Source organism: Palaemon carinicauda, unplaced genomic scaffold (genome assembly GCF_036898095.1).
Source record: "Palaemon carinicauda isolate YSFRI2023 unplaced genomic scaffold, ASM3689809v2 scaffold252, whole genome shotgun sequence".
NCBI lineage: Eukaryota > Metazoa > Arthropoda > Malacostraca > Decapoda > Palaemonidae > Palaemon > Palaemon carinicauda.
In genome coordinates, this window is record NW_027170161.1 from 15,001 (window position 1) to 42,500 (window position 27,500).

Genomic DNA, 27,500 nt, shown 5'->3' on the forward strand with positions numbered 1-27,500 from the left:
GTACAACAGCCTAAAGGTTAAAAAAGTAAAATCATTGTCTCTCGAAGGGAAAGTACAGTTATCTGGAAAAAATGGAAGGAAGAGAATTCTAAATCTCAACAGTTCTCATTTTCTGATGGTTGCGTTAAGATGGACAAATGGAATAACATCTGGTGGAATGAAAATATATCTAACTAAACCATTCAAGCGCATGGTGGACTGATGCAAGAAGCTACTTCGGTGCCTCGGGAGAGGAATCAACTTCGTCAATCACAACGGCTGAATCGTGGATGAACCCAACGGAGAAAAAAAAATCCGCACCCTTATAAATTTATACATCTAGACAAAAGGCTTACCGGCACTATATCCAACCCTAACCAGTTTGAGTAATACCAACCTATCTTGCTGAAAAAAAAAATCCACACCCTTATCAATTTATACATCTAGACAAAAGGCTTACCCACAATGTATCCAACCCTAACCAGTTTGAGTAATACCAACCTATCTTGCTGAAAAAAATTCCACACCCTTATCAATTTATACATCTAGACAAAAGGCTTACCGGCAGTATATCCAACCCTAACCAGTTTCAGTAATACCAACCTATCTTGCTGAAAAAAATCCGCACCCTTATAAATTTATACATCTAGACAAAAGGCTTACCCACAATGTATCCAACCCTAACCAGTTTGATTAATACCAACCTATCTTGCTGAAAAAAAAAATCCACACCCTTATCAATTTATACATCTAGACAAAAGGCTTACCGGCAGTATATCCAACCCTAACCAGTTTGAGTAATACCAACCTATCTTGCTGATAAAAAATCCGCACCCTTATAAATTTATACATCTAGACAAAAGGCTTACCCACAATGTATCCAACCCTAACCAGTTTGAGTAATACCAACCTATCTTGCTGAAAAAAAATCCACACCCTTATCAATTTATACATCTAGACAAAAGGCTTACCCACAATGTATCCAACCCTAACCAGTTTGAGTAATACCAACCTATCTTGCTGAAAAAAAATCCGCACCCTTATAAATTTATACATCTAGACAAAAGGCTTACCCACAATGTATCCAACCCTAACCAGTTTGAGTAATACCAACCTATCTTGCTGAAAAAAATTCCACACCCTTATCAATTTATACATCTAGACAAAAGGCTTACCGGCAGTATATCCAACCCTAACCAGTTTCAGTAATACCAACCTATCTTGCTGATAAAAAATCTGCACCCTAATCAATTTATACATCTAGACAAAAGGCTTCCCTGCAATGTATCCAACCCTAACCAGTTTGATTAATACCAACCTATCTTGCTGAAAAAAAAAATCCACACCCTTATCAATTTATACATCTAGACAAAAGGCTTACCGGCAGTATATCCAACCCTAACCAGTTTGAGTAATACCAACCTATCTTGCTGATAAAAAATCCGCACCCTTATAAATTTATACATCTAGACAAAAGGCTTACCCACAATGTATCCAACCCTAACCAGTTTGAGTAATACCAACCTATCTTGCTGAAAAAAAATCCGCACCCTTATAAATTTATACATCTAGACAAAAGGCTTACCCACAATGTATCCAACCCTAACCAGTTTGAGTAATACCAACCTATCTTGCTGAAAAAAAATCCGCACCCTTATAAATTTATACATCTAGACAAAAGGCTTACCCACAATGTATCCAACCCTAACCAGTTTGAGTAATACCAACCTATCTTGCTGAAAAAAAATCCACACCCTTATCAATTTATACATCTAGACAAAAGGCTTACCCACAATGTATCCAACCCTAACCAGTTTGAGTAATACCAACCTATCTTGCTGAAAAAAAATCCGCACCCTTATAAATTTATACATCTAGACAAAAGGCTTACCCACAATGTATCCAACCCTAACCAGTTTGAGTAATACCAACCTATCTTGCTGAAAAAAAATCCACACCCTTATCAATTTATACATCTAGACAAAAGGCTTACCCACAATGTATCCAACCCTAACCAGTTTGAGTAATACCAACCTATCTTGCTGAAAAAAAATCCGCACCCTTATAAATTTATACATCTAGACAAAAGGCTTACCCACAATGTATCCAACCCTAACCAGTTTGAGTAATACCAACCTATCTTGCTGAAAAAAAATCCGCACCCTTATAAATTTATACATCTAGACAAAAGGCTTACCCACAATGTATCCAACCCTAACCAGTTTGATTAATACCAACCTATCTTGCTGAAAAAAAAAATCCACACCCTTATCAATTTATACATCTAGACAAAAGGCTTACCGGCAGTATATCCAACCCTAACCAGTTTGAGTAATACCAACCTATCTTGCTGATAAAAAATCCGCACCCTTATAAATTTATACATCTAGACAAAAGGCTTACCCACAATGTATCCAACCCTAACCAGTTTGAGTAATACCAGCCTATCTTGCTGAAAAAAAAATCCACACCCTTATCAACTTATACATCTAGACAAAAGGCTTACCCACAATGTATCCAACCCTAACCAGTTTGAGTAATACCAACCTATCTTGCTGGAAAAAAAATCCACACCCTTATCAATTTATACATCTAGACAAAAGGCTTACCCACAATGTATCCAACCCTAACCAGTTTGAGTAATACCAACCTATCTTGCTGATAAAAAATCCGCACCCTTATAAATTTATACATCTAGACAAAAGGCTTACCCACAATGTATCCAACCCTAACCAGTTTGAGTAATACCAGCCTATCTTGCTGAAAAAAAAATCCACACCCTTATCAACTTATACATCTAGACAAAAGGCTTACCCACAATGTATCCAACCCTAACCAGTTTGAGTAATACCAACCTATCTTGCTGGAAAAAAAATCCACACCCTTATCAATTTATACATCTAGACAAAAGGCTTACCGGCAGTATATCCAACCCTAACCAGTTTGAGTAATACCAACCTATCTTGCTGAAAAAAAATCTGCAACCTTATAAATTTATACATCTAGACAAAAGGCTTACCGGCAGTATATCCAACTCTAACCAGTTTGAGTAATACCAACCTATCTTGCTGAAAAAAAAATCCCCACCCTTATCAATTTATACATCTAGACAAAAGGCTTACCGGCAGCATATCCAACCCTAACCAGTTTGAGTAATACCAACCTATCTTGCTGAAAAAAAATCCACACCTTTATCAATTTATACATCTAGACAAAAGGCTTACCGGCAGTATATCCAACCCTAACCAGTTTGAGTAATACCAACCTATCTTGCTGAAAAAAATCTGCACCCTTATATATTTATACATCTAGACAAAAGGCTTACCGGCAGCATATCCAACCCTAACTAGTTTGAGTAATACCAACCTATCTTGCTGAAAAAAAAATCCACACCCTTATCAATTTATACATCTAGACAAAAGGCTTACCGGAAGTATATCCAACCCTAACCAGTTTGAGTAATACCAACCTATCTTGCTGAAAAAAAAATCCACACCCTTATCAATTTATACATCTAGACAAAAGGCTTACCCACAATGTATCCAACCCTAACCATTATGAGTAATACCAACCTATCTTGCTGAAAAAAAATCCACACACTTATCAATTTACACATCTAGACAAAAGGCTTACCTGCAATGTATCCAACCCTGACCAGTTTGAGTAATACCAACCTATCTTGCTGAAAAAAAAATCCACACCCTTATCAATTTATACACCTAGACAAAAGGCTTACCGGCAGTATATCCAACCCTAACCAGTTTGAGTAATACCAACCTATCTTGCTAAAAAAAAAATCCACACCCTTATCAATTTATACATCTAGACAAAAGGCTTACCGGCAGTATATCCAACCCTAACCAGTTTGAGTAATACCAACCTATCTTGCTGAAAAAAATCCACATCCTTATCAATTTATACATCTAAACAACAGGCTTACCCACAATGTATCCAACCCTAACCAGTTTGAGTAATACCAACCTATCTTGCTGAAAAAACATCCACACCCTTATCAATTTATACATCTAGACAAAAGGCTTACCCACAATGTATCCAACCCTAACCAGTTTGAGTAATACCAACCTATCTTGCTAAAAAAAAAATCCACACCCTTATCAATTTATACATCTAGACAAAAGGCTTACCCACAATGTATCCAACCCTAACCAGTTTGAGTAATACCAACCTATCTTGCTGAAAAAACATCCACACCCTTATCAATTTATACATCTAGACAAAAGGCTTACCCACAATGTATCCAACCCTAACCAGTTTGAGTAATACCAACCTATCTTGCTAAAAAAAAAATCCACACCCTTATCAATTTATACATCTAGACAAAAGGCTTACCGGCAGTATATCCAACCCTAACCAGTTTGAGTAATACCAACCTATCTTGCTGAAAAAAATCCACACCCTTATCAATTTATACATCTAGACAAAAGGCTTACCGGAAGTATATCCAACCCTAGCCAGTTTGAGTAATACCAACCTATCTTGCTGAAAAAAATCCACACCCTTATCAATTAATACATCTAGACAAAAGGCTTACCCACAATGTATCCAACCCTAACCAGTTTGATTAATACCAACCTATCTTGCTGAAAAAAAAAATCCACACCCTTATCAATTTATACATCTAGACAAAAGGCTTACCGGAAGTATATCCAACCCTATCCAGTTTGAGTAATACCAACCTATCTTGCTGAAAAAAAAATCCACACCCTTATCAATTTATACATCTAGACAAAGGGCTTACCCACAATGTATCCAACCCTAACCACTGAGTAATACCAACCTTTCTTGCTGAAAAAAAAAATCCACACCCTTATCAATTTATACATCTAGACAAATGGCTTACCCACAATGTATCCAACCCTAACCAGTTTGAGTAATACCAACCTATCTTGCTGAAAAAAAATCCACACCCTTATCAATTTATACATCTAGACAACAGGCTTACCCACAATGTATCCAACCCTAACCAGTTTGAGTAATGCCAACCTATCTTGCTGAAAAAATCCACACCCTTATCAATTTATACATCTAGACAAAAGGCTTACCCGCAATGTATCCAACCCTAACCAGTTTCAGTAATACCAACCTATCTTGCTGAAAAAAATCCACACCCTTATCAATTTATACATCTAGACAAAAGGCTTACCCACAATGTATCCAACCCTAACCAATTTGAGTAATACCAACCTATCTTGCTGACAAAAATCCACACCCTTATCAATTTATACATCTAGACAAAAGGCTTACCCACAATGTATCCAACCCTAACCAATTTGAGTAATACCAACCTATCTTGCTGACAAAAATCCACACCCTTATCAATTTATAAATCTAGACAAAAGGCTTACCCACAATGTATCCAACCCTAACCAGTTTGAGTAATACCAACATATCTTGCTGAAAAAAATCCACACCCTTATCAATTTATACATCTAGACAAAAGGCTTACCCGCAATGTATCCAACCTTAACTAGTTTGAGTAATACCAACCTATCTTGCTGACAAAAAAACTCCATACCCTTATCAATTTATACATCTAGACAAAAGGCTTACCCACAATGTATCCAACCCTAACCAGTTTGAATAATACAAACCTATCTTGCTGAAAAAAAAAATCCACACCCTTATCAATTCATACATCTAGACAAAAGGCTTACCCGCCATGTATCCATCCCTAACCAGTTTCAGTAATACCAACCTATCTTGCTGAAAAATAAAGCCACACCCTTATCAATTTATACATCTAGACAAAAGGCTTACCCACAATGTATCCAACCTTAACTAGCTTGAATAATACCAACCTATCTTGCTGACAAAAAAAACTCCATACCCTTATCAATTTATACATCTAAACAAAAGGCTTACCCACAATGTATCCAACCCTAACCAGTTTGAGTAATACAAACCTATCTTGCTGAAAAAAAAAATCCACACCCTTATCAATTTATACATCTCGACAAAAGGCTTACCCACAATGTATCCAACCCTAACCAGTTTCAGTAATACCAACCTATCTTGCTGAAAAAAAATCCACACCCTTATCAATTTATACATCTCGACAAAAGGCTTACTCACAATGTATCCAACCCTAACCAGTTTCAGTAATACCAACCTATCTTGCTGAAAAAAAGTCCACACCCTTATCAATTTATTCATCTAGACAACAGGCTTACCCGCAATGTATCCAAACCTAACCAGTTTGAGTAATACCAACCTATCTTGCTGAAAAATAAAGCCACACCCTTATCAATTTATACATCTAGACAAAAGGCTTATCCGCAATGTATCCAACCTCAACTAGTTCGAGTAATACCAACCTATCTTGCTGGAAAAAAAATCCACACCCTTATCAATTTATACATTTACACAAAGGGCTTACCCGCAATGTATCCAACCCTAACCAGTTTGAGTATTTCCAACCTATCTTGCTGAAAACAAAAATCCACACCCTTATCAATTTATACATCTAGACAAAGGGCTTACCCGCAATGTATCCAACTCTAACCAGTTTCAGTAATACTAACCTATGTTACTGAAAAAAAAAATCCACACCCTTATCAATTTATACATCTAGACAAAAGGTTTACCTGCATTGTATCCAACCCTAACCAGTTTGAGTAATACCAACCTATCTTGCTGAAAAAAAAATCCATGCCCTTATCAATTTATACATCTACACAAAAGGCTTACCCACAATGTATCCAACTCTAACCAGTTTGAGTAATACCAACCTATCTTGCTGAATAAAAAATCCACACCCTTATCAATTTATACATCTAGACAAAAGGCTTACCTGCAATGTATCCAACCCTAACCAGTTTGAGTAATACCAACCTATCTTGCTGAAAAAAAAATTCACACCCTTATCAATTTATATATCTAGATAAAAGGCTTACCCGCAGTGTAGCTAACCCTAACCAGTTTGAGTAATACCAACCTATCTTGCTGGAAAAAAATTTCACACCCTTATCAATTTGTATATCTAGACAAAAGGCTTACCGGCAGTGTATCCAACACTAACCAGTTCGAGTAATACCAACCTATCTTGCTGAAAAAAAATCCACACCCTAATCAATTTATACATCTAGACAAAAGGCTTCCCTGCAATGTATCCAACAATAACCAGTTTGAGTAATACCAACCTATCTTGCTGAAAAAAAATCCATACCCTTATCAATTTATACATCTAGACAAAAGGCTTACCTGCAATGTATCCAACCCTAACCAGTTTGAGTAATACCAACCTATTTTGCTGAAAAAAAAAATCCAAACCTTTATCAATTTATACATCTAGACAAAAGGCTTACCCACAATGTTTCCAACAATAACCAGTTTGAGTAATACCAACCTATCTTGCTGAAAAAAAAATCCATACCCTTATCAATTTATACATCTAGACAAAAGGCTTACCTGCAATGTATCCAACCCTAACCAGTTTGAGTAATACCAACCTATCTTGCTGAAAAAAAAATCCATACCCTTATCAATTTATACATCTAGACAAAAGGCTTCCCTGCAATGTATCCAACCCTAACCAGTTTGAGTAATACCAACCTATCTTGCTGAAAAAAAATTCACACCCTTATCAATTTATATATCTAGACAAAAGGCTTACCCGCAGTGTAGCCAACCCTAACCAGTTTGAGTAATACCAACCTATCTTGCTGGAAAAAAATTCCACACCCTTATCAATTTGTATAACTAGACAAAAGGCTTACCGGCAGTGTATCCAACACTACCCAGTTCGAGTAATACCAACCTATCTTGCTTCACGCCCTTGATATCAAGACCCTTTCTTTCTGATAAACTTTTACCTCACTTAACTGAAAATCTTTAGGCCTTACTCTGCTCCATATTCAGCCCTTCTACTTTATAAACTTTTTTTTCACTAACAAATTGCCCCCTTTCCTTTCATATGACTAAAGCCTCGCAAAATAATCCAATACATCCTTTCACTATGTTTACTTCTTTACCACTTCTTCATATATCTCCAAACTTCTCATACAAATATTCTTCTTACACCACATACACTAAAGAAAATCAATCTTAACAGCTTCAACCTTCATTCATTAATCTACATTCAAGATCCATACTTCCCTTCTCTTACCAATCTTTTGCCCCCTCCTCCTATCCTTTTTGCTTCTCCCATTATGTGACTTGTCTCAACACCATCTATTACATGAATTCCCAATACATTGCATGTATAGAAATCAACCATATCTATTCTTCCATTATACATGCCAACAATCATTGCTCCCTCTTCCTCAATTCCAATTAATCTTAATGACCTTATTCATGATCCCATCTATGATCAACTTTCTTCTTTTGCAGACACTTTCAAACTCTCTTGCTATTTTAAGCAGTTTCTATTCACTGTTTCCAAACAGCATAGTATTGTGTGTAAACAACGCATCCAATCTACCATTCATTTTCTAATCTTAAAATTTTGCACCTACATCCATTGTCCTTTCTACAACTTCTTGCAGCACTCCCTGCATCAAGATTTTGAACAGCCATGGACACATCTTTGCCTCGGACACAATCAACACCAAACCAGCCACTCTGCAGCATGATTCACTTTCATTACAAAAACTTTCCATTGCTCTTCATCTATGCAATGCATCCTCACTGGCCTTCACATTGTTTCTTATCAATTCCATTAAAAGCTTTTCTATGACCAAATACAATAATTTCCTTTTACTTTCCAACTTCTCGCATAACTGTTTCATGAAAAACACTTGATACACATAAACCTCTATCTTAAATCAACACTTTTCTTCCCTTTCAATCTCTCTGACACCTTCCTTACTTCCTCCATAAACCCTTTTACCCCCTGGCTCTTTGGAAATTTCCAACCTTTAACCCCCAAGGGGTTATTTTTTTCCCAGCACAATTTGCAGTATATTTTTTTTTTAAATTGCTCTAACAGCCTTAATTTTTGTCATAGAGAGGTCAGGTTGGTCTCATTCTCTTGGAAAATGCCTGAATTTTTTCAAAAAAAAATATAAAAAATATGAAAAAAAAAATTTTATAGCATTTTTTTGCAAGGACGTACCGCCTTTACCCATCTCTACCTGGGATCGCTGTTTCATATAAGCCTTCTCCATTCTCTTCCATTCTGGGCATTCTGTTCTCTTAATCCTTTTTCTAACATGTCATTCGCTACTTTATCTTTCCATCTGAACTTTTGGCCTTCCCCTCCTTCCCCTTCCACCTCCGCGTCATGACCCTTCGACACACAAGACCATTTTCTTTCCGCATGAAATGCCCAAAATATTAATGTCTTCTTTACCTTATTGTTTTCAAAACTTCTACTTTGACTGTTCTTCTAAGACTCATTTCTGATCCTGTCTTTTCTCGTGACTCCACACATCCATCATAACATGTCACCTTTATTATCTTTACCTTTAAAATGTACAATGTAAATATTATCCCTCTCACCCATACATTCGGGATTTTTCCCTCAACCAAACATGTACTGATACAACCTTAGTTAGACACTCAATCCCACTATCAACACTATAGTGCAGCATCTCTAGAAATCCCATCAACTATTGGTGTTTTCTTTCTCCAACCTTTTAATTGCATTTCTTACCTCACCTCTAATATAAGCATTTTCAACCTAACAATAACCCTTTCATGTTTTGCATTCATGTCTAATAGTGTCTATTCACTTTCATCTTTCATTTTGACATCCATTTGTTTATAAAAATTTCTTTGTCTTCATTCCTGGTTTAACTGTTTTTTCTTTATTCTCAAAATTTTTATTCATATTCTTTTCTAATCTTGTAACTTGCCTGTTCTAATCATACTGTATTTTACTCTTGACTACAGTAGCCATCCTAATTATGCCTGTTCTTACTTTCTTTTTCCATCCAACTGCATTTCATATAATCTTTTTTTCCATCACTAAGCAATTTCTTTTCATCCCCCACTTGGGATTGTTATTCCCTCTTCTTGATCATGGCACATTTTGTGATTAGAAAATTAGTTTTAAAGTAGAAACAAAGAAGGAAGTACTATATGGGGCCTAATCCTTCATATGTTTAACTTTATACTCTAATCCATATATTTTCTCCTAATTTAGTACACTCTTTTCCCTTTCTTCTCCCACTCACTTGCCTAATAACATTTTCACTCTTTCCTCTCCAACTCTCCTCTTACTTAACTTTTACTTCAGCCAGTCTAATTTCCTTTCATCATTATATCCACAAATTTGTCCTTTCACTTTCACATACAGTATCTGTATGAATAAGTAATCTGGTAAACTCCTTTCCTTAAATTTTCTTTTTCCCAAGTACAGTATATTTACTTATGCTCTTTCAAAGCCACGTATTACCACAATCAACCGCCTATTAAGACATATCTCTACATCTACATCAATTATTATTTACTCCCAGCTCAACATACCTACAAACTCTACCCGTTACTCCGTCACCTACCTATGCCTTCAAATCTCCTAGTACCACCACCCTTTCATGTTTTCCAAAAGAAGTCATGCTTCAAATCAAACTATATATAAAAAAACACTCATTTTTTCCTATTTCTGAATCATATCCACTTCCTATGGTTAATTTTACTCTTGCCTCACTCACTCTTATCAATAAAATCCTCAATTTAATTTCTTTATTACATTTCAACAACCCCTACGTACTCCTGAAATTGCAAACCTATCCTAGGAATTAATATCTTTTTTTACACATCCCTGTAAAAAGTGGCCTTCACTTCTGTTTCACTACGAAGCAAGGCATCCACCTTTGTCTCTGAGAAAATAAAAGCTACCATACATTTCTTCTAATCTGCGCTACATACACTCAAATACACTCAAAACTCAAGACCTAGTGCTTCATCTTCCTTTTCTGCTTTCTGGCAATAAAATACGGGTTGTATGTCTGCAAACCTCATACCACTGAGCATTTGGGATAATATATATATATATATATATATATATAGAGAGAGAGAGAGAGAGAGAGAGAGAGAGAGAGAGAGAGAGAGAGAGAGAGACAGAGAGAGAGAGAGAATGTAAATATATATCTATATAGATACACACACACACACACACACATATATATATATATATATATAATGTATATATATATAGCATATTATATATAGAGATATAGAGATGTATGGATCAGAGTTGGGGAATGAAAGTGACGGAGAGACAGAAATTGAATGTCTTGGAGATGAAGTGTCTAAGGAGTATGGCTGGTGTATCTCGAGTAGATAGGGTTAGGAACAGTGGTGAGGGTGAGAACCGGTATAAGAAATGAGTTAGCAGCTAGAGTGGATATGAATGTGTTGAGGTGGTTTGGCCATGTTGAGAGAATGGAAAATGGCTGTCTGCTAAAGAAGGTGATGAATGCAAGAGTTGATGGGAGAAGTACAAGAGGAAGGCCAAGGTTTGGGTGGATGGATAGAGTGAAGAAAGCTCTGGGTGATAGGAGGATAGATGTGAGAGAGGCAAGAGAGTGTGCTAGGAATATTAATGAATGGCGAGCGATTGTGACGCAGTTCCGGTAGGCCCTGCTGCTTCCTCTGCTTCCTCCGGTGCCTTAAATGACCGCGGAGGTAGCAGGAGGGGATTCAGCGTTATGAAGCTTCATCTGTGGTGGATAACGGGGGAGGGTGGGCTGTGGCACCCTAGCAGTACCAGCTGAACTCGGTTGAGTCCCTTGTCAGGCTGGGAGGAACGTAAGAGAGGAGAGGTCCCCTTTTATTATTTAATTTTTATTTTTGTTTCATTGTTGATGTCGGCTACCCCTCAAAATTGAGGGAAGTGCCTTGGTATATGTATGTATGTATGCAGTATGTATGTATGTATGTATGTATGTATATATTATATATATATACTGTATGTATATATATACACTGTATATACACTATATATATATATATATATATATATATATATATATATATATATATATACATGACATGTGGTTTGGCCTAGAAAACAAGCTCGTTGCATAAGCAGATGATCCTACTCTCTTTGCATCAATTTCATCGCCTCAATATAGATATGGGGTTGCTGAATCCCTTAATGGAGATCTAGCTAAAATTAGTGCATGGTGCAAATTATGGGATAAGAAGCTGAATCCTAACAAAACTCAAAGTATGATTGTACGTAGGTCAAGGACCATGGCTCCTCAACATAAGGATCTCAGCATTGATAATGTTTCTTTATCTCTGTATGACTTAAAATTTTAGGTGTGATTCTCAACAACAACATTACTTTTGAAAAACACATTAAGTCTATGTCTTCCTCACTTGCACAAAATAATAGGTTTATTGAGAAAGTCTTTCTAGATTTCCGGTAATCAATCTATTCTGAAGAAATGTTTTAATTCTTTCTTTCTACCTTGTTTCGAGTATTGTTCTCTTTTCTGGTCTTCATCTGCGAATTCTCAACTAAATTTGTTGGACTGGAACTTACTGCCTCCAAAACTTCTTATTCCTGATCTAGATATTAATCTCTGGCACCGTCCTTTTTCATAATTCAGAACTTCCCGGACATATCCATCCTGTTCGTAATACTAGGTATCCAATAGCCAGGCCTTCTCCATCATGAGGCTCAATACTACACAGTATTCTAGAAGTTTTATTCCCGCTGTGACCAAGCTGTGAAATGATCTTCCTAATCGGATAGTTGAATCGGTAAACTTCAAAACTTCAAACTTACGGCAAATGTTTTTTTTCATATTGAACAGGCTGGCGTAAGTCTTTTTATAGTTTATATATGAAATATCTTTTTTAATGTTATTATTTAAAAAAAAATTATTTCAATTTGTATTACTTCTCATATCGTTTATTTATTTCATGATTTCCTTTCCTCATTAGGGTTTGTAGCCTAGCTAGTAGTAGTAGTAGTAGTAGTAGTAATACACAATATATATATATATATATATATATATATACACACACACACAGTCGGTACTCCATCATGAAGGGGGTTAGGTAACTGCAAGCTGGACCGTGGGTAACTGACACACCGACGATAGAGTGAAAAACTGCATAATATTGATGCCCTTGGATCATTGAACTGTAAATCCCCTAAACAACTAGCTACTACGTACGTGCAGTCACCCAACACCACAAATAACGCACTGCATTGTTTTCGCATAGCCCACTAGTTGTACTGCAGGTTTTATCACAGTAATTGTAAAATAAAGTACTGTAAAAACTCCTATTTTACAGACTAGATCACTATTAAACTAAATACTGCAATCTAATTTTAAATTCAATTTTATTCTCTCCCTAACAAATCCTTAAAATTAAACTATTCAATTGCTATTTAGTTTAATGTCATATATGATTTAGTTTGTTTTTTACTTTAAAATAATTTACCTCTACCATTTCAGGACATTAATTTTTTTTATTTATTATCCCTTCAATTTACTTCCCTTATTCTCATCGTATTTATCTAATAATTTTCATCTTATTTTCCTTTAATACTATTGATTCTTTCCTATATAATAAATTACTAGCATTTATTTTCAATATTTAGTATGAAAAAACAACTTTCGTCCATATTCCATAAAATATCATCCTATATTTTATCTTTCATTCTTCTTTCTTTTCCATTTGCTTTTCATGTCTGTTATTCACGCATTTTTATTGTTCATTTCAGCCCACATCTATTCCTTATACTCTTTCTTATTGCGTATTAGCCTTAAGATTAAAGGCCGCTCATCAATGTCAGAGGCAAGGGGCAGCAACAATGCCCTATCAAGCAGGACAATGCCCTGAAACTGACAATATATACATATGATCTGCGCCTAAGCCCCTTCTGCACCCTAACTTGGACAAAGGAGGGCCAGGCAATGGCTGCTGATGACTCGGCAGATAAACGATCTATAGGCTCCACCAACCTCAACCCCTCCTGAGGTCACAAGGATGGTGTAGTTGCAGCGACCAAATTAACTAACAAGTTTGAGCGAGACTCGTATGCCAGCTTGGCGATCACCAGTCAGGGATGTTACGACATGGCACCACAACATTTATAATTTATTCTTATTTCCCTTTTAGTAATTTCCACATTTTCCTGTGTTAATTTTCTTCTGTACAGATGTATTTACTCCATAAAACATGGATATTCTTTCTCTAGCTCGAAAGCTGCACTCCCAAGAAAGCTTATAAAGATTTGTTTGTTTTATAAGTCTCTCTCTCTCTCTCTCTCTCTCTCTCTCTCTCTCTCTCTCTCTCTCGCATAAGCATTTTAATGTTCCGTACTACACTAAACTGATAAGTATAAAAATCATAAATACTGTACAGTATACTGTATATTACTGAAGTAATAACATGATACTAATCTGTATGATACTACTACTACTACTACTACTACTACTACTACTACTACTACTACTACTACTACTACTACTACTACTGTAATAATAATAATAATAATAATAATAATAATAATAATAATAATAATTAAGAAGTAATGAAGAAACAAACATACAAATAACTTTAATACCATAAAGATATTACCAATGATGATTATTAAATGAGGCTTTAAAACAACAGATCTGTATTAAATTTTGATATTTGCTGATATAAAATACATGATAAAATTATAATAATATGTACTCATTAATATGAAAGATTCCGATATTCCCTCGTTCTCTCTCCTTGAAATAAAATTAAAATAGGTAGAAATTCAATTGTTATTTTAGCAATAAGCTTGAATAACTTTCATTTAAACAAAATAAGTTATTTCACGTTGGAAAATATTGACTTTACATAAAATTTCTGATAATTTCATCGCTTTCTTATTTCCTAACATAAACATACGCATTTTTTTTCTTTTTAATACGTAATGTTCTTTAAAGGTATGTGAAATGCGTCCTGCTTATTTCTATAAAAAAAATTGCATTTTGGAAATCAACCATCACAATGAAAACAAAATTAAATTTTCATTACAGATGTTCATTTGTTAAAGTTAATGACCTTTGTTTTCTGACCGCAAGTGTTTTGCTAAAATGTTCAAGTTTTTTATATCAAACGCTGAATATATTTCATGCTGCCATTTCTCTTAAAAAAAAAAAATTTTTTTTTTTTGTTAACAAATAAGCAATTTGAAAAATATCTTATGAGACGTGAAATATTTTACCAGCAAATGACCAGGAATGAATTTTACATAAAATGTTATGCACTAAATTCACCTATGCAAAAAAAATTGGACTGTATCAAGGATGACCTTCGATCAAAGGGATTAACCGGTGATGAAGTGTGGGACAGAGGTAGATGGAGAACGCTGGCCAGAAACATCGACCCCACATAAAAGTGGGAGAAGATGTAGACAAAGAAGAAGAAGAAGAAGTATAAATAGAATATAATGAGATATACTGAATAATTATATAAGACAATAGGGATGATAAGGAATTACATAGGGAATAATGCTAAAATAGAATAAGGAAGGGTATATGTAAGGAATAAACACAGACTGAAATGAACAGTAGAAATGCATAAATCAGAAATGAAAAGAATATAGGTAAGAGGGAAGAATGGGCATTAAATGAAATTATTATTTTAGTGTAGAAAATGAATAAAAAGAAATAAGGGTATAAGGAATAAACTCAACTTGAATGATCAGTAAAAAAGTATAAAGAATAAAAATGAAAAGAAACTGATAAGAGAAACCTTTTGGCCTTTACAGCAAGTTATTTTACCGAGCGGTGATATGGTGTTCAGTTTGAAAATTTCGCATTGTGATTAGCGGCAGCATTTAAGTCATTTACCAACAACCGTATTTATATTCATAATGTATCAAAAGTTCAGTAGAGTTCAGCAGTTGGTGAATAGGCACTTCAAGAGGCTTGTGTGTGTTTATATATATATAATATATATATATATATATATATATATATATATATATATATAAGTATGTATATGTATATAAATATGAATATATAAATATATATATATATATATATATATATAAATATATACATATAAATATATATATAAATAGATATAGATATGTATATATATATATAAATATATATATATCTATATAAATATATATATATATATATATATATATATATATCTATACAAATATATATACATATATATATATGTATGTATATGTATATAAATATATATATATATATATGTATATGTATATAAATATGTATAAATATATACATATACATAAATATATATATATATAAATATATAAATATATATATACATATATATATATATATATATGAAAATATATATATACATATAAATATAAATATAAATATATATATATAAATATAAATATATATATATATATATATATATATATATATATATATATATATATATATATATATAATATAAAGCCATCAATACCTTCTAATATTGGATTCTCATACCAAAGGAGTAATTCTGTCCGACCAAGGATCAAACCTTTGCACCCAAATGAATATTACGGGTGAAGTTTAGAACAATGTCTTTTTTCTTCAAACCGCCCTTCATCTTGCACCATTATAAGTTCCAAGACATAGATCTAAAGGTCAAGATCTTGTTTTTTTTTTTGTTTTTTTTTTTTTGTGTCTAATGTAAAATAATGTTGATTATTATTACTTTAACGTTGTCACTGCTCTTGAAAAGATACTTTATATTCAGTATTCATTACTTCTCATAAAGTTTATTCATTTCCTTTCCTCACTGGGCTATTTTTTTCATACTGGAGCCTTTAAGCTTGTAGCATCCTGCTTTTCTAACAAGGGTTGTAACTCAGCTAGTAATAATGATAATATTGCAATGATAGTGATTATCATAAAGGCAGTATTCAGATGCAAAATTGATTTTGTTGTTGACCATATACAACTTTTCACCATTTCGTAAACTCATGCAGTAACCTTAGCTGGTATTTTATTGTTTCTACTAACTAATAATATAGCTCCAGTACAATAAGAGAGAGAGAGAGAGAGAGAGAGAGAGAGAGAGAGAGAGAGAGAGAGAGAGAGAGAGAGAGAGAGAGAGAGAGAGAGAGATTAAAACTATACTGTATTTATTTACTATATTTACCATTTCCCTTCGAGAAACATTGAACCACCTAAAGTCTTCTATGTATTAATATATAAAAACTTTACTTTCCTTTCCAAACTATTCTTCGTATGTTTCTCCTATAACATTCTGGTTAGCTTTTTTTTCCAACTATAATAAATTTTCTTTGTAAAAAAAAAAATAAAATAAATTTAAACTGGATGTGCATTCAGCGCCCTTGAAAATACTTTGGCACACCAATGATTAGATAAAGCTCTAAATAAATTTTGCATTAAACAAAAAAAAAAAAAAAAAAAAAAAAAAAAAAAAAAAAAAAAAAAAAAAAAATACTGAACACCCAATTCAGTGTTCTTTATACGTCACCTAACTTTAACCATAAAAAAAAACCAATCTTACCATATCCCATCTTGACCAAAATAAGGATTCTTACCATTACTTAAACTGCTTCAGTAAAAAAAAGGAGTTCATTCACTATGTTTCGTGAAACAAAAACTAATTTAGTAATGCTACTCAATGTTACAGTACAGTATTTACAGTACAATGCAGCAATAAGCTCAATATTACAATTACAGGATCAAGTCACAACTGAACTATTCAGTCAATCTAGCAACCGCTTTTCCAATCCCAAGTTACAAATAAAATCAAAGCTATTTTAAGTGGATGTGATAAAAGTTGACCAGGTTTAACCTAAGACATGGTGCAAACAAAAATGTCATACACAAACAAAAACAATAAAAAGAATACAGTGGATACCGTATTTCAATAAGATATACTGTATACCGGTATATATATATATATATATATATATATATATATATATATATATATATATATATATATATATATATATATATATATATATATAATGTAAATTGAAAATAAACCCTAAATCTAAATGGATGACTAATATAAAACCCTAAAGTGTTCCTTAGCATTGTGCTTTACATAAATTCTATTAGATATAACCTCAGTAATGGTGAAACTTTAAATATTTAACAATAAATTTGTTTCAGTCCATTTAAGAGCATCTAAAGAAGAAAAACTTGCAATGAAATATCATCGAAGCAAAGTGAAAATTTATTTCGATAAATTTGCAGCTCAGTAATTTTATTGCTTCAAAAATAGCCCTTAACTTCCTGGTAAATTCGTGTTTTCTCCCACTCATTATCAAAATTATTACCCAAAAAAACATATGGAACATTTATCACAGAAAAAATATTCTGCCTATTAAGTTTCTAGAAATAATTTATAATTATACTTTTCTTAGTTTCCGGACTAATATTCTAAACTGGTGTTTAATTTTCTGGCCTCCTTTGCAGTTTCCAATAAAAATATCTAATTTAAACTTAGCTTATTCTAAGATACCATACTGTACTCTGTAATGTTCTGTAACAGTTCTGTAACACAAAAGAAATATAATCCAGTGGAAGAACTTGAGGGGAGCTCCTTAGATTCTCAGCTATCCACATGGTTCTATAAAATTATAAAGGCCATTTTATCAGGTAACACTTTAATCTACAATTTCCTGAGCTTATATCTACGATAATCGTGTTAAAAGAGAGGAAATAACAGCACCAAAAAACAGAAATAAATATCACCATATACTATATATGGACACAACAGTACAATTGAGCAAAATCAGGTGTAGACCTATATGGATTCAAATTTATGATCATTAATTGCTCACATAAAATTAAATTTAATGACAAATTTGCTTTGCTTTATCAGATGAAAACTGAAAAAATATTCCGCAATTGGTTTTTAACCTTCATATTTCACCAAAAATAAAAAAATAAAATGCAAGCTTTATATCACAGCAAGTCCTCAGAGTAACAAAACCTACAAAACTTAAACTTATATTACAACTATCATTCCTAAATCTATAACAAGAGTATCAAAAATGTCACGCTTGGGGTTACCAGAGGCTTCAAATCCCTTCTCAAAAGAACTTGCTAACCCTCTATCCTCAGGCAAAAGAGAAAGGTGAGATATGTGTGTAATCAATATGCATATCTCTTAGGAAAGAAACTTCCCCACACAATTAAAAGTTGGGGATTCAAAGAAACATGCTTGTAAGCCAAAGTTCAAAGACTTCAATAAGTGTTCAAGACATTACTCTAGAATATTGAAATTGATTATAGTTTTTCCCCAACTTATTTGAAAAATGTACAGTAGTCTTTGCTACTGTTTTGGTTCTAATTCCACATTTCACTTCTTAATCAATAACTTTACTTAAATATCATATATTATTCCACTGCATTTCACTTCAGCTTCAATACATTTCAACTTGAAATTTCAATTTCCTTAAAACACTAAGATTTAACACTCAAAACATGATAACTTGTTCCTAAAACTATGTAGTATGACAATGAAATTTGGCATACAGTGCAATTGGAAAATTATTTTCAGAAAGCCTGCCATGTCATTCTAATGGCATATGAACCTAGAAGAAGTTTATAATAGGTTAATACCATACCAAAACCACCTTTAATAAGAAATAGAAACAGACACCCGAAAAGCAAAATCACTCAAGCTGAAAAGCCGCTGTGATACTATTATGTGACAACAAAACAAACACCCTTTCACTCACTAGCAAAACAAGAAGAGACAGAGGGGTGGAGGATATTCAAAAGACACTCACCTGCTGGAATAGATGCTGCAGGAGAATGAACTGAAGGTGTTGGTGCAGTGAATGCTGAGTGATGCCTCTCGATTTGTCCGGGCGGAGGCAGTTGCCCTCGAGGGGACCCCGGAGGATGGTTATTTGTTGGTGTGCCTGGATTTCCTGTAGGACTCTTTATACCTGGTGAGACTATGTTCGGGGAAGTGATTTGCTTTGGTGAATGGTGAGGTGGAGCAGGAGGATGATTGGGCATCACTGCCTGGTTAGGAGGTGACATGTAACCTGGAGATGTAGTATGTCCAGAATGTGAATGACTGCTTGATGGAGGGGGAGGGGGAGGAGGAGGAGGGGGAGGATTTCCTTGAGTTTGATGCCCTGCAGAAGGTTGAGAAGGAGGTCTGTACCCATAATGATGACTGTGTGGGGGAGTTGCACCGTGGGGATGAGACGAGGCAGGTGGGTACGGTTGGTGATGCGAGTGATGTGGATGGTTATGGGGATGAGGAGGAGGATGCTGTGGAGGGGCATGATGGGGAGGGGCCTGGTGATGAGGTGGTGGTGGGGGTGGATGATGATGAGGTAACGGTGGCTGATGATGCGGTAGAGGTGGTGGGGGTTGATGATGAGAAGACTGGTGATGCGGTGGAGGCTGATGATGGGGTGGGGGTGGTTGATGATGATGATGATGATGATGAGGTTGGTGATGTGGTGGAGGCTGATGGTGATGAGGCGGGGGATGTGGTGGGGGGTGTTGATAATGATGGTGGTGATGGTGGGAGCTAGAACTCATCACAGGCTGCATGGTTGACAATGCTCCAAGAGGAGTATAACTTGCAGGTTTCTGCGAAGGCGCTGGGTAGCTGGTATGAGGCTGAGGCTGGAAAAATACAGGTAAATCATTCAATACAATTATACACGATAATACTGCATTAAAAATATATTCATGAATATGAAAATGAAACTTATTATATACTCTGATATAAATAAATATTTTATCTTAATAAAATGCTACTTACATCCTCAATAAACAGTACAAAAACTAAAATCTTATCATTATTCTATGGTAGCTTTACCAGACAAGAATTTTTCATTTTCAAAAGGCACTAGCTTTGGTGAATTCATATCCAACATTATACTTTACAAATAGAATATTTTTCTAAAGAAAAAAAATATTTACATAGCAAAAACAACTACATGCAGTACAGTATGTATAACTATAATATTGCACTAGAGTACGTTGGGCTTACAATAAAATAACTGCCGTTTAATACCTGTACATGGTGTGTTGGAGGAATACAAGCTGTTGGGGGTACAGTTGTAGTTGGGCAAACCGTGGTAGTAGATTTTCGTTGTACTTGCTTCACTACTGTTGTAGTCTTCCCATCACTAGAGGAGATGCAATACGTGCTTTCTCCAGATATTGTAACAGTCATGGATGCAGGTGGAGTTTGAGGGCTGTAATTGAGGTTTGATTCAACAACTGAATCTACAGAATCTTTAGGACTCTTAGGCATTATATCTGGATCAAGTTGCGAGTCATCTGTTCCAGTACCATCTTCCTTGTCTGAAACTGTGCCACTTTTACGAACTTTCTTTTTGACAATAATATGCTCTTCCATTTGTGTTTCATGATTTCCTTGTGCTTTTTTAACTTTCTTTGTAGTTTCTTCAACAGTTATCACACTGCGGGTAGTAGTGCTCCTGTCTTTCGTCGATTTAACAGATATTTTGCGCTTTATGTCAACATTAGTTATTTCACTTTCAGCTGATGAACTTGTACCTGCGGCGGGCGTCCTCTTTCGTGATTCATTGGAGTAACTTGCTGCCATAATTGCTGATGCATTCAGACTTGCCATGCGCTTTGTAACCACCATGTCTCGCATATCCATTTTCACATCTAATTCTCCTATTCGCCTTTTACGCTTCTTCGGTTTGGGCTTCTTTTCTGCTTCTTCCTCATTCTTTCTTTTGTTAATTTTTGATCTTTTACTAGCCCTGTCATCATCAGTATCATAATCTCTCTCCTCATCTGAATCTTCTTCCGAATGGCTCTGGTGATGTATAGGAGGTGGAACTGAGGGTAAAGTGGGTAGTGGAATTCGAGCATCTTCATTCATGTAATACATCATGACTCGTGCATTAAGACTAGCAATTCGAGCATCACGCTTAGGTGGAGGTGTTATTTCTTCTCTCTTTTTACTAGTCTTCAAATGCTTATTGCTTTTCAGTGTACTTTTTACAGTTTTCTTTTTTCGCACAGTACTTTCGTATTCACTGTCACTCTCTTTGCCACTTTCATCAACTTCAGAGCTATCCTCTCTTTCACTCAACCTTTTTTTACCAAATGATACTTTCTTTGTCTTCTTATCTGCTTTATGTTCATCCTTTGATGACTTTGGGGATTTAAAGACCTTCTTCCTAGGCTTTTTATTGCTAGAATCACAATCATCATCTACCTCTGAGGAAGATTCAGACTTCAACACTGGCTTACTAGAGATCTTTCCTTTCTTATTTCCACCTACACTTCCTCGACCTCTGTCTTTTTTATTGTATGTCTTCCCTTTTCTAGACTTTGATCCTTTGTAGTCTTCATAATCTTCATCATCCTCATCTTCATCTTCTTCATCGTTGTCTTCATCATCATCATCATCACTTCTGTAACTAATTTTAGCTTTTACTAGTTTCTTTTTAACAGTTTTTTCAGCTGTTCGCCCTCTCTTTGTGCGCTTCAATTTTCTATGGCTGTTTTTACCAACTTGCCAATCAGCATCATCACTTCCATCTTCCTCGCTAGTTTCTTCTTCCTTGTGATGCAAAATCCTCTTTGGGGAAGCTGATTTTCGAATATTCTTGGAATCTTCATTTTCACTACTGTAACTGTAATCAGATCTTACTAAAGGAATAGTCGATACTTTTTTGTCATCAGTATCGTCACTTGAGTAAGACGCATCATGAGTCTGTTTCTTTGACCCTCGTCTGTGAGCTTGCTTCAACACCTTCTTACAAAGACTACTACTAGTCTTCATGGACCCTTTCTTCAGTGATTTACTGCCAATTACAGTTTTCTTAGACAGCTGTTTTGTTTTTCCATTTCCCATGCCTCTCCCCTTTTTATTACTCAGCCTTATCCTTTTCACCCTTGATAGCTTCTTTTGTTTCTTCATCTGACGACAGGTTTTCGGAGCTACTGTTACTATCATTGTCTGTAGTAGTCTTCAATGACTTTAAATTATTGCTACTTTTAAGAAGTTTCCTTTTATTATTACTTAAATATTTTTCTTCCTTTTCCCCTTCACTTTCTGAAAAGGAAAACACACTTCTTTCTTTCTTGTTGTTATTTTTATTAGGGGATTGTTTAACCACAACCTTTTTATCAGTTTTATTCTTATCTTTTTTGGTTTTGGTCGTGAAGCCTTCGTTCTTTTTCTTATTCTTACTTCCTTTTGGTCGTCCTCTCTTCTTGGGTGTTTGGGCATCTTGGTTATTGGCTGAAAGTTGTTTAGCATCTTTGGAGCCCTTTGTTTCTCCAAGAGTTTCCTTCTTGGCAGGTGATAAATTCTTGCTGGCACTTGCTTTAAAACTGTCATCTTTCACACTAAGTTTCCCAGAGCTTTCACTATCATTGTCCCCCAAAGGCTTCTTGCCAGACCCCTTCTTTGGTTTGAGCGAAGACATGCTACCGCTTTCACTACTACTTTCTTTGGTTTCACTTTTGAGCGAGACTTTCTCTACCTTTTCTTTAGATAGTTTGCTGTGACTTACAGGCACTTTTGCACTTGATGAACTTTCTGAATCTCCATCGTCACTGTCCTCATCCGCCTCACTTTCCTTACAATCAACAATCACTTTCTTATGTTTTTTTTCATTTTTGTCCACTTCCTCTTTTCCTTCACTCGATTTCTTACTTTTCTTTTTATCTTTTTCATTCTCAGAAACTTGTTCTGACTTTTTCATCTTTCTCTTTGAAACAGAATCACATTCTTCACTCAGTTTTTTCCCCTTTTTCAGTTCTTTACCCATTGACTCCTTTTCTTCAGCTACTTTCTTGGAGTTTTTCTCTTCCTCGTCACTTTCAATGTCATCAACTAATTTTTTACTTCTTTTAGATTCCTTATCCTCACCATCCTCTCTGCTATCTTCCAGCTTTTTGTTTTTCTTAAGTTCTCTATCATTATCTTCTTTTCCTTCCGTTACTTTCTTTTTCTTTTTACCAAACTTATCTGTATCATCCTTCTCTACACCATTTTCTTTTGTCTTTTTTCCCTTTTTCTTATATTTTTCAACATTATCTACTCCATCAACAGATTTTCCACTTGAATCACTCTTATAGTCACTGTTCCGTTTTGTCTTAAAAGTCAACGCAGAGGCCTTTTTTCCCTTATCAATGGATGACTGGGATTTGGCACCTTGGGTTGTTTTGCTTCCTTCAGCAGGGGCATCCTTGCCCGCTCGTTTCATTTCTTGTTTATCTGATGATGGTGACTTACTCTTTGAATTGCTGGTTTCAGTAGCACAATCAGGATCTGTCAAGGATATTTTAGAACTCTTGCCAGATCCCTTGACACCATCTGAAGGATGTCTAACAGGGGATTTCCCTGGCGATTTTCTAGGTGGTGACTTCCCAGAAGTTTTACCAACTGGTGATGTATGATTTGCTCTACCTGGTGATTTACTACTGGCCTTGGTTGTGCGACCTCTAGATAATGAAGAGGAAGCTTTACTAACAGGTTCACTACCTGAAGATGATGAGGGACGTTTTAAAGCTTTGTTTCCAGTACTGCGGCGTGAACCCAGTCCACTTACACTATCTTTCTTTGCAACCTGAAATAAATTCTGAAGTTACTAACAGGACCTTATAAGCATTGTTATGAGATGTAAGAAAGTAAACTACTTAAAACTATTTTCCATAATTTGCAATAATTTTTCTCTAAATTCCAAAACTGTAATGCCTTAATAGCAACTCCTGCAGCATTAACACAATCTATATCCTATTGTCTCCTGTTAATGTTCGGTTAAAACAAATTTTCAGGGGTTCTCACTCAGACACTGATGAATGAAATACAAAAAAAGTCTGAGCTGATTAAAAAATAAATTGGAAAATGGTACCAATGTCTACATGAACGGGATACTGTGTATACATTGATACAAATGTTTATGTATATATATATAATATATATATATATATATATATATATATATATATATATAATACCGGGTGTATATACACTTACCACAAAATACATGCATAAATACTTATTACATTACCTATACTGTAGGCAATGATGTGTATATTCACTAAAATAAACAATAAACATACAATAAATAATAAACAATACTGTATGTACATTGAATGGAATCTCAAATATGGCATACCACGTAATGCAAGACTAGTTTAAAAATACGCACCCATAAAAATTATTTCCAAAAGCCTTCTCTACCAATAAAACCTTGTCTTGTAGACGTGAAATTTTAAATTTTCTAAATCTCCTTTAACAAGCCATATCATGATGTGTGTCTAACAAGATCTGAAGGATCTAAATTTGAATGGAGTATAGTGTAAAGATATCAGGGTTGGATTGTTCTCCTGCATGATTTCTGTGATTGGCTACCTTTTATTGTTTAATCATTAAATAATTCATTTAGCTGCCTTGTTAACATGAATGGTGTCAACTCATCGCAATACAAGCAGACAACCATTGGAGCCTTCTTTCGTTGACACTGAGTCGAGTTGTCCAAATTTATGAGATGGTGAGCATGATTAGGGAATGTGATTGATGGTCTAGATATTTTCTCCACTTTTGCAGAACTGGTCAGTTTTAAGGCCCCATTTGACCAGATTGTAACCTGTTAAGGCCACTCCAGCTCTAGCTCTGTTGAGGACACACCAATCATCAGCAATTTCTTAAGTATTATAATCCTCATAACCACCAACCAATTACAATCTCTTCTTTACTATCACTATTTTACTAAACTCTTATGTTTCATTTACCACCAGACAAATTTTACAGGGAACCTCCTTTCGGATATTTGGACATCATTGGACATGTGAGGCCTTTGACCTGCAGTGGACTAGAAACTGCAGCACTTCTTGTTGTTGTTGTTCTTGGGTCATTGGGTCCTCTTTAAGTATTTTTGGCAATTATATGTTATTTGATAACCTTGCATTAGAATGTTACCCAAAATTCCTGGTATATGGCTCTACTCAATTCTAAAAAAAAAAATTCATATGTAAATTCTTTATCTGTTATATTTGCTCCATAATAGATTTCTTAATTGCATTTCTGATCTCCCTTTTTATATTTCGTCTCCCTGATTAATACCTATTCCGGTACAGTTTGTCCATTTGTGATTTTGTTAATCATTCTACCATCGACATTTATTCAACTGCCATGTCAAGCTCATTTGCTCTTTGCACATGGAGTAATTGATTTTCATTTATTTATGAATGCTGACCTCTCAAGCCTTAGGTACTACCAATTTCCTTCCAAATTCTCTTTTTTTCAGCAGCAAGATGTCTTACCAGTAAAATTTCTGCAAGTTATATTTGGTAACTGCTCGGTTTCTTCAGAACTAAATGCTACCTCCTATTCTCAGACAACCTGGTAACACCTGTCACCACCACTTCATACAAAATAACTCAACTGTAGTAGGAAGTAGGCAGTAGGTTGGCCAGGTCACCAGCTACCCGTTGAAATACTACCACCAGAGTTATGGGGTCCTCTGACTGGCCAGACAGTAGTATATTGGATCCTTCTCTCTGGTTACGGTTTACTTTCCCTTTGCCTACACACACACCGAATAGTCTGGCCTATTCTTTACACATTCTCCTCTGTCCTCATACATCTGACAACACTGAGATTACCAAACAATTCTTCTTCACCAAAGGGGTTGACTACTGCACTGTAACTGTCCAATGGCCACTTTCCTCTTGGTAAGGTATAAGAGACTCTTTAGCTATGGTAAGCAGCTCTTCTAGGAAAAGGACTAAAAAATCAAACCATTGTTTCCTAGTCTTGGGTAGTGCCATATCCTCTGTACCATGGTCTTCCACTGTCTTGGGTTAGAGTTCTCTTGCTTGAAGGTATGTTCGGGCACACTATTCTATCTATTTTCTCTTCCTCTTGTTTTCTTAAAAGTTTTTATAGTTGATATAGGAAATATTTATATTAATGTTAGTTACTGGTCTTAAAATGTTTTATTTTTCCTTGTTTCCTTTCTTCACTGGGCTTTTTTACCTGTTGAGGGCCCTGAGCTTTAGCATCCAGCTTTTCCAACTAGGGTTGTAACTTAGTATGTAATAATAATAATAATAATAATAATAATAATAATAATAATAATAATAATAATTCAAGAGACTTTTTCCTTTTACTTGCGGTATGCTTTGAAAACATTTAATTGTTTGCATTCAGCAAGTTTTACCATATAAAGAAGTATGCTTTAACCATCTTATGAGTTAAATTACCTTTTTCTTGTTCCTGTTAGGACTTGGTTACACACACGGAATTTGATGTTCATCCTGTTGGCCTCTATAATACTTGACACATCAATGGAAGTTGTAATAACATAAAAAATATAAACAGTACTAAAAAACATCATTTTCATCCTTGCTGTACTTACCAGCGTTGGACATTTGACCAGTCATGTCTCCAAACTTGTGTACATTCTACTGTACGAAAGTTGCAATGTGGTCTAAGCGTTTTTTTCCCCCAGTCTTTTTCACTGGGTAGTGTTTTATCACTTCTGTGTTTACAATCTCAATCACTAACTGTTCCTCTACCCTTCTCACCAAATGACCAAACCATCTCAGCCTATTTTACATGAATTAAACACCACATTTCTCCCATATCATGAATAAACATTTGATATCATCATGTCC

The 27,500-nt window shown here is 34.8% G+C and overlaps 1 protein-coding gene across 1 annotated transcript in view; it reads right to left on the bottom strand.

The window, feature by feature from the left end:
- The window catches only part of LOC137636214 (mucin-2-like), a 76,007-nt gene that overhangs the window by 8,850 nt on the left and 39,657 nt on the right, over nt 1-27,500 (bottom strand). Inside the window, 3 exon segments of the mRNA XM_068368652.1 lie at nt 19,643-20,501; nt 20,896-22,746; nt 22,748-24,445. Coding sequence (XP_068224753.1) covers nt 19,643-20,501; nt 20,896-22,746; nt 22,748-24,445 — 4,408 coding nt within the window.